Source organism: Sander vitreus, chromosome 11 (genome assembly GCF_031162955.1).
Source record: "Sander vitreus isolate 19-12246 chromosome 11, sanVit1, whole genome shotgun sequence".
NCBI classification, from domain to species: Eukaryota; Metazoa; Chordata; class Actinopteri; order Perciformes; family Percidae; genus Sander; species Sander vitreus.
In genome coordinates, this window is record NC_135865.1 from 7,617,770 (window position 1) to 7,627,702 (window position 9,933).

General features: G+C 41.0%; 1 protein-coding gene across 2 annotated transcripts in view; it reads left to right on the plus strand.

The window, feature by feature from the left end:
• ube2f (ubiquitin-conjugating enzyme E2F (putative)) overlaps positions 1-7,228 on the plus strand; it is a 46,124-nt gene extending 38,896 nt beyond the window's left edge. For both annotated transcript variants that reach the window (XM_078263268.1, XM_078263267.1), the window contains one exon: positions 5,363-7,228. In XM_078263268.1, coding sequence (XP_078119394.1) covers positions 5,363-5,413 — 51 coding nt within the window. In that variant the 3' untranslated portion in view covers positions 5,414-7,228. The remainder of the gene's footprint in view (positions 1-5,362) is intronic.
• Positions 7,229-9,933: the final 2,705 nt, after the last annotated feature.

Genomic DNA, 9,933 nt, shown 5'->3' on the forward strand with positions numbered 1-9,933 from the left:
ATTAACATTATTCAACTTTGAGTGTGGAGTGGAAAGCTGCAGACCACACTGGAGTTCACTTATATGAAATCCTCACCATTTCCAGGTAAAATCACTTTTCTGGACCACACCCAGCCGTGACAGGGCTTTGACATTTTTACTAAACTTACAGAATTCTCAAAAGAAGAAATCCTCTGTCAGCGCAAGTGTGAAAACACCCGGGACTGTTGAGTGTTCAATCCTTCTGCATCCCTTTCATCTCTCTCTTGTCTATTCCACTTATTATTTTCCCTCTCCTCTCCTCTCCTTTCCTCTCCTCTTCAAAATTCCCTTTGCAATCTGTTTGCCTAATATATCAAGGGGCTTTCCATTGCTTAGTTATCAACTTTTGGTTTAATTTGCATCCGCTTCCCTCTGATAAATATTTTGTGGTGCACATTTTGAGTACCTGAAAATATCGCTGGAGAAGAGGAGAGTTAATTGCCTCCGCGGGTGAAATAAAGCCAAAAAAAAGTAAGCTGTCGCCTAAGAAAGTTTTTAATTGGCTGCAGGGTTTGCTTGGAGTCTTCAAACTAATGAACACCAAAGTAATTTGCAGTCTCAGCCAGTTTTCTGCTGTAAGAGAGAAATGGTGGACAAAGTAAGAAAAAAGTATGAGGTCAATTTATGTAAATTCATCTTGTAAATTTGTGTGAGATTGCATTGATAGGGTTGGTAAACTCATCCTTCAAATTAATGTGTTTGTCTATCTTCTTTTTTCTCTGGTGTCTGTGCAGCCTGCAAACCTTTTACAGTACTTCCTCATTTTCTCCACTAAATGGCATGCTGTGTGTACGTCTGTGTGTTTAAGTCTTTGTTTTTTTTGGGGCTCTTCCCACAAACATTTACAGAAGATCGCAAGAGACAGCTGGGTAGACAAAAGATGCCAGAAAGACAGGTGGAAGAGCAGTTACAGACGGTCCAATATCCCATGTTTACACGTGGTGTCCATTTAACATTGCACAACTTGAGACAGACAAATGGACAAAATGTGTTATTTTATTGAGGCGGACCATGTTTCTGCTTATTATTTCATCTTTTTACCAAATAGGATGTTAGAAACCACCAATTGGCACAAAAGCAGACTGATATACAACATATACCATCAATAGATAGCCGAAGTCACGCCCCTTCTGGTGGACCTCATGGGACCTTAATTCGGAAAAAATATGAACAAGAGTCAATGGAGCGATAATAATTATTTTTTGAACCCGTTTGAATTGAGCCATGGGTTACAAATATGATGTTCGTCAATTTAAAAGATAATTTTTAAACCGAAGAAAGTCTCAGTTATCCGTAGGTTTGTCATAGTACCACTTAGTTTTGTGTGAAACCGCTAAGTGAACTACATCTCTCGTCACACAATTTACGTCATCTAACTTGATGCTCAACTTGCTCGCTAGCTAGCTAGCTTAGCTCTGTTCCACAACACATGTAACGTTATTTTACCTGATGTGTTTTATCCAGTGAAGTGTTTTCAGCAGATAAGCAAAAGAACAAGCAAGATCCTCTGCTCATTTGAGTAACGTTACATCCCCGGTACAATACACACAGACATTGTAGCTTCAGCGAGACGTCCTCCATGCGACATTGAAGTGTGTAGTCTTTCTAATTACATGTTTTCACAGTCTTATACTTCAACAGTTTAACAATAAACTGAGACTTTCTTCGGTTGAAAAATTATCTTCTAAATTGACGAACATCATACTTGTAATCCATGGCTCAATTCAAACGGGATAAAAAAAATAATTATTATCTCTCCATTGACTCCTGTTCATATTTTTTTGAAAGATAGGTCCCATAGGCCGGAAGTAGAAGGGCGTGACTTCGGCTCTCTATATGGATAGGAACTAGTCTGTATCCCTCCCACCTTAGGACATTGATCCCTGCATTGAACGTTGCATTGATCATCATGATGGTGCTCAGTCAGTCTTGAGGTATAGGCTTTTGTCTGTCTTGCAAATGTCTTAATTTATATCTTATTCTACTGATGCATGCTTACTGCAAGTCAGAATAGGTATTGCATTTCTAAATATGGAAATATTACACTGTACCTTCACACAATTTAGATCTATTAGAATTGTGAAATGTGTGCTTTTTAGCTATGCTAGCAGCATGGTTCTAGGGATGGCAATGTCTGTCTGTCGATCTTAACAAGATGGATTGCCATGAAACTTTGTACAAGCATTCATGGTTTCCAGAAGATGAATCCTAGTGATTTTGGTGATCTTCTGACTTTTCCTCTAGCACCACTAGCAGGTCATAGTTCTCACTTTTCCAGTGAGATATCTCAGTAACTATTGGATTGATTTACATAAAATGTTGTTCAAACAGTCTTGCCCCCCTGGGAATGAATTGTAATCACTTTTGTGGTGTTTTTACCACCATAATCGGTTCAAAATCCCATGCCACTCCAATGCATATCAAGCATCAACCGCTGAAAAATAAAGTCAACAGGGAAGTGCCAAAAACTGCAGTTCCTGAAATGGCCACTTGAGGCTAGCTCCAAAAGGGATTCACAGTCTGTGCACCCAAGATCCATCGGCCAGCCGTTGCACTTGTAGCAATACAATAGGGCCTAAAGGCAAAGATCCCTCAGCAGCAATAAGGCCAATTCATCATCCTGCTCTGGAGAGATACTCAAAATGCTGAGGTTTTTGTCACTGGCAGCTTTTTAGCATTCCTGTCTGTCATCTGTGTTCCACACACACACACACACACACACACACACACCATGCCTCTTTTCTCCGTTTCTTCCCATGTATCTTTATTTTCCTTCTGACTCGTGGTTTTTCTCACGTTCTCTGCCTCTCGATCATACACAGAAGCCCCAGCAGTGCATGCGTGACTAACTGACGACTGGAGCTGTGCGTAAATCATTGCAGTGATGTCACTGTGGGACACTTGTATGTGAAATTTGGACACGCCATTTAATGGCCCAGACCCTGGCATTGATGGATGATCGGAAATATTAGACACAAGAGGGGGGGATAAGAAGGGGTGAGGTAGGAGGGTGCAAAGCATTGAAACTAAAAATGATATATCTCCAGAGTGTATGGAGCACACTATTAAGTCAGCCACAAATAAACTGGTTAAATATTTAACTGTATTTCTAGTGAAGTGAATAGTAAATTGAGATGTGGGAAGCTGTTAAACAATTAGATGCATGGGTGAAGACACACAGCCCAAGTACATTTTGTCTGCAGTGACTTTGTGCTGCCCTGGAAAAACAATGATTTACCCAAATTACATTTACCGTATTTTCCGGACTATATCCAAAAATGCGTCATGAAGAGGAAAAAAACATATATAAGTCGCACTGGACTATAAGTTGCATTTATTTAGAAATTTATTTTACAAAATCCAAGACCAAGAACAGACATTTAATCTGGAAAGGCAAGTCACAACATAGAGTCACACATGTTCTGTGTGCTACACAATAGCACACAGAACAACAGGCTGAATAGGTGTCCGGTATGTTAACGTAACACATTAACAGTTATTGAGCTACACAATTAGAGATGTACCGATACCAGTATCGGTATCGGCTCCGATACTGCCTAAAACGCTGGTATCGGTATCGGGAAGTACTGGAGTTTATGCACCGGTCCGATACCACGTAATAAAGCCCTAAAGAAAATCTATGTTAAAGTAGTTTATTTATGTTCTTTTTCCGTTATAACTGACTGTCAAACTGCATAATAAAAGAACGTTCTGTGGCATTCATGTTTCACAAAGAGTTTAACCTGAGCCAGACCGACAACAAAGATAGAAATAATATCACATCCATACAGGGATAGTAGTATACAGTTGTTAAAACATAATAAAATATATGACACACTGGTATCGGATCGGTACTCGGTATTGGCCGATACGCAAGTTCAGGTATCGGAATCGGTATCGGGAAGCAAAAAATGGTATCGGACCATCTCTATACACAATAGCATAAAGAACATACCTTGGAGGCGGAATAATTAACATAACAAGCCAGCGAGTCCAACAAGAAAGTTACCGGTAAGCAAGTTCACCAAGCTCCCGATCTCGTTCCACATCACTGAATCTATTGAATTCTTCATCCTCGGTGTCGTTTCTGAACAACTCCACCTAGAGCGCCCTCTCGCGGCTGTAGACGGTAATGTTTACTCCTTGGTTCATGTCAATCAGTATGAATTAACATTTAAAAGCATGTTAAATTATATATATTTTGATATATAAGTCACACCTGACTATAAGTCGCAGGCCAGCCAAACTATGAAAAAAACAAAGTGCGACTTCCGGAAAATACGGTATGCTAAAAAAGATGTCAACCGTTCTTGTTTCTCATTAGAAATCTGCATGGACAAAGTATGCTTAAACTGCAGTTCCACCTCACATTCAGAAGCTATAGGAATTGTTTTGGTGGTCTCTCATGGAAGTCATCCTGTAGCTAATACAATTCTTTAAATGACTATGGTTACATTGATGCTGCAGAAACAATACCGACATTAATCCCAGAAAAGAATGTCCCCTTAGCTGGGGATGGTGTGCAACCAATTACATTGCTATGATTCACGGTGTTGAGCTACAGTGCAGTGTTGCTAAGCCATGCACTTTCTTGTATAGAAACAATAAAGGAAATCCTTTCGGAGAGGAAAGCTGCTGCTGCTCAAATTAATAACAGTCTACAGCCTCGATCAGGCGAGATGTAACCAGGAGGAATGGGTCATGGGAGTGACAGAGGGGTGGTTATAGGATGGAGTGATGGATGGTGGGCCGGGATGGAAAGAAGCCAAGCACAACCAGGAGGGGTATGATTAAGAGGAGAGGAAAACGGGGAAAAGGGTGGAGAGGGCACACATGACCAGAAGGGATTTGGCCAAGGAAAGTCAACTCGAGTGAGAGACACTGTACATAAGATGTAATGTGGTTCTACTCTTTTCCACTAGATAGCTACACTACATTGTTTGTAAATTGAATTGTGTAAAAACATAATCCAATATGTAAAAGCATACAGGCATTCAAAATTACAATTCAAAGCAGCTACAAAAAGCACAAAGTTTTAGACTTTTGAGATATTTTAAGTGTCTGGAGCAAACACTTCATTTATGGTTATATCAACTCACTAATTGGTGTAATTTGTGAATTGGCCAGAAGTCCAAAAATTAACTACACTGTATATTTGTTTAAGTCTGTGTTGATGTGCTTTGTATTTATTGTCTTTTTTTTTTTTTTAAACATGGTGAGTCATATTACTTTGTCACTCTTGATTTTCTTTCAACTGCTCGCCCCCTACAACTGTTTAATGTCTGGCTTTTCCAATCTAACTCTCATACTCTCTCTTTACCTTTCCCTGTCTCCAATCCAGGAGGATTTTCGGAATAAGGTTCAAGATTACATCAAGCAATACGCCAGATGATAGACGCATCGGCTACCTACATTAGCCTGCACCAACCAACCAAACTGCTCTACCTTGCCTCTGCTTATCTTGGCCAATTCCCCCTCCCCCTCCACGTGTGTAAATCAACAGCCGACTCTTTGACTCTCACAACTCCCCTCTCGACACCACGGCCACGCCCTGCTGTTAACCAATTGCAATAAATTCCACATTGCGGGAACGGAAAAAAAAGAGAGAAAAAAATTATGCATTTAAGTAAAGACTTGCATACAAAAGTAAAATATGCTTTAATTATCCTAATCGATTGAGTGTTGGACCACAATGTCTGTTCATTGTGACGAGATTGCTGAATAAGGCCGCCTCCCTGAGGTGTCCCTCTGAGCCTGTCGGAAATGAGCCATGGCAACGATCGGCAAGGGATGTGATGGTTCACCGGCCAGTAAAAAAAATAAAATAAAGGAAGTGAAATTCAGCTGTTAAAAAAAGTTCATGAATCAAGAGAAAGAATATCTGTTGCTGTCGGTCCTCTGTTCCAGTGCCTGCTATGTTTGTGTCGCAAAAGAGAAAATGCATGTGAGTTCACACACATATAAACACACACACTGTCACATCCTATTGTAAAAGCTATCACGTACATACACGTTTCTATACACTTTATTATTCACACACACTGAAGTTGGAAAACCGCCAGCCCCACTAGACAGCATGTGAATGACCACATTGTCCCTTTCTGTTGTCATTCTTCTTGCATGTGCACACACACATACACAACACTCACACACAGACTTTCTGTTTTGTGTTTTCAGCTCCAGTGGGATAAAGTACGACTTTTAAAAAACCACAGCCAAATCAATTTTTCCGGTTTTAGATTCACCTCTCCTCTTTGCCCTCACTCTTTTCTCTCCTCACAATCCTTTTTTGTCTTTCCTCCATCTGTCTCTCACACACACACAGACACCCACAACCACAGGTACCTTTTTTCATTGACAATGGAGAGGTTCATACCTACTTACAATGCAAACAGAAAGTACCGTACTATGACAGTGACACATTTTCGGTGTGTGGTCGCTCTGTGCTTTACAGTGGGTATATAATTAAACAGTGACTACGAGTTTAAAGGACTGATTCAGATTTAGTTTTGCATCCATAACAAATAAACAGTGTAGGGATTGTAGCTCTCTTTGTACATAGTCCCCCAGGTTTAATGGACAACGTGTAATTGAACAATGGGAAAGGGGTCGGTCGTAGTTATGAACCTACAGAGAATTATCACCTGCTCCACTCAGCTTTATAGAACTTGTAAGTTTTGGCTCATTGTTTAGCTGTCCGGCCCAAAATTCTTATACTCTTTTCATTCATTCTCACAGCTCTCTTACTGGTGGTGTTTTCGCCCGCAGCAGGCAGCTGCAGCTAAAATCCCACTGCACACTGCACCAAACAGCAAACAAACACAGTTAGCGACTAGCTGGTGAACATATTGGAGCATTTAGCAGCTAAAGAGCCAGATCGTTCTGTTTATAGTGTGTATAATTGGTAAAGACCAAAAAAAACAGAGCTAAACCAGAGTCAATATCACATTCGCCAGGTGTCCAGAGTTTGCCATATCAACTTAAAAGGTGATGATATGTTAGTGTTGGCCATAAAAAAAAATCCTTTTTGTTCGCTCCTAAAATTTGGGGATTAGGTATAAAAGGCCCACAAGTCCTACACCGTTGACTCAACATGGATGTGAAAACGTGCTAAAAGCCAGCATTTTATCCTCAAAGTTATTGTTTCATAGCATTGTCATTGTGCTGCAGTACGGAATAAAAGACATTTTACCGTGCCACGACTTTATGTACGTTGTACGCACTTATTCTGGTTTATGTGTGAGATTTCCCAAGCTAACGTTTAGTGTGTGTCTTCCTGGAAGGACAGTACTCCATTTTCTTATTCTCTTTGTGTGTTGTATGGACTGTCTGTTTTCACTGTCACTGGATGTGAACCTCTAGTCAATTGCAGATGTTCATAAAGGCAGTTAGATAGCAAGCTAACTAGCTAGCAAGCAAACTAGTGAGGTGACACGCTAACGAGTGAGCTTACTAGCTAGCTAACAAGGTAGTGTTTTTCACTCGTTGTAAGGGACTCTTACTCGTACTCAAGTACGTGTGGTTCTTGACATCCATACAATATGGATAACATTGGAGGTGTTGCCTTTGTTGCACTCTGGGCATGTGTAAAGGACTGAAAGTAAGCACGTTGCTCACTCGGTAGCCAGTTGGCATGCTTAGCATGCTTGCTACAATGCTTGTTAGCTCACTCGTTAGCTTGCAAGTAGTCTCGCATTGCCAGACCTATCTTCACCGCATTTTGTCAGCGCTGGAGTATGGTCTCGCTACACTGCCTATCTATTCTGGTATGGGGGGGAATGCATAGCGGAGATAGCGAGAGGGGAGGGACATCCACACCTGATGTTAAGGCTCTTATACACTAGACGCAGCCCAGCTGGCGCTTGCAAATGTGACGTCATGGGATCGCCGTGACTGTTTATACCCGCGCTGGTGCTCGCAACACTAGTTGCAGTCTTCTCCTGAACAGAGGTGGCACTAATGAGCAAAGGCTACAGACGTTGCTCTTTCTACGGACTAGAAGAAGAAGAAAAAGATAAACAACGGCAGAACTGGCAGCAGCATTGCTGTCAATGCTTCGATTTGATTCAATGACCTACTTCGTCGGATCAAGTCTTTCATTCACCATAAAAGAACTCATCTTAACCTAGTAAGTTTAAAAGAGAGACTAGCAGTCACTCTGAGAGTCCTGGCATCCGGTTGTCGGCGAACTTGTTCAGGCCTCCCGTTTCCGCTTTGTCGCACTCTGCTGAAAAAAAAAAAAGAGCCATGCGCGACCTCTGCTCGCGCGCCATAAATCGGGCGCGCTGGCAGGATATTACGTCATTTTGACGTCACGATGGCGCCTTGGATGCGTCTAGTGTAAAAGAGCCTTTAGGATTCATCCCAGCAACGTACATCTATTGAGTCGGACTAGCTTGCTAGTGAACTTGAGTAGGTGCTGCTATTTCACTGCCATTGTGGATTTTGGCCATACAATGTGTGTTCATATTGTGTGTGTTAGAGAGAGAAAGAAAGGGCTGTCACTCACTCAGTTAGCCATTGAGGGTGTGGTCTGCGTATGCTTTTGTGTTTTGTTTTGCTTTGCCCTGGCTAGCATTGTGCTTCCAGTTTGAGTAGTATACTGTATACATATCTGAAGATCAACTCGCTCCGTTCAGCTTTGTGTTCACAGGTCTGCATGAGGCAAAGTCTATGTGATCTGCCAGCGGTGCATTATTTACTAAGGATGTCAGAAATGTAGTTGTTGAAGATGGAATTTTTTGTTGGAGGTGTGTGTCTGTGTGAGTAAAGATTGAAATTTATATGCTTGTTGAGCGCGCGTGTGTGAGCGCCTGTGTGTGGGCAGTTAAAGTACAACGTGTTGAAATGATGTGACTTGTTGGCATGCTCTGGTTCCCTCTTGCTCTTCTTTTTGTTATTCTGGCCCAGGGTTCAACAGCTCAAATTGTTATTGTTTTCTAAGTGAAAGACAGACGACACTGACTTCTGCTAAAATAAAGGACCTCAGAATATGACGAGTACCAGGTCCATTGAAAGCAAATGTGAATGTGGGCATTCCATGGTTATTTTCCAGCATTGTGTTGGTCCACTCAAACCATGAAGGCTAATGTAACTGCCTATTAATATGAAGCCATCCTGTGTAATCACCATGACAGTTAATTGTCATAGTAGTTGCCCCCAGGATATAGTAGCCCAACACCCTGTATTTAAACTTAGCCTTACTGATACTCTGACTTGTCATATGTCCTTTAGTTTGGCAGTTAGCAGTGTTTATGTTTTTCCCTGGATGCTATTGGGAAATGTCTCTGCTTTGGCTGACTCCATCTTTGAGCCAGGGGAGAAGATTAACAATCTGTTCTTCTTCAAATCCTCAACCTTTTCTTTCTCAGATTGTATGTCCATTTTTTTTTTAAAGATATATTAAAGAGAATATAAATAAAACTGTCTTGTTTTGTTCTGTTTCTTTCTCCAACGTACATTCACAACTGACAGTCAGCATTGCAAGAGAAAAGTTTCAGTGAGTTCACTATTTTAGAATTGTGAATAACGATTATTTTCATTACCAATTAATGTGCCATTTATATTCTCCGCATATCAGTAGGTCGATAAAATGGTTTAAAATGCCCATGGCATCTCATCCTAAAGCCCAGAATGACCTCTTCAAATTGCTGGTTTTGTTTGACCAACAGTCCCTAAAGATGTCCTGCAAGATTATGGAGGATGAAAGACATCTGCTGCATGTCGACATTATGGATTAATTTATTGAACGCCGCAGCAGACTAAAAGCACCTGGCACACTCACTCATCACCATTCTCTCTCTCTTCTCTTGGGGGATACCACAGTAAAACCAATTTTTTTAAGGAGGATGTGAACACTAGATTTGTTATTCTTTCAGTGGTCGGCTGATTGTTTCTGTTAACACACACATT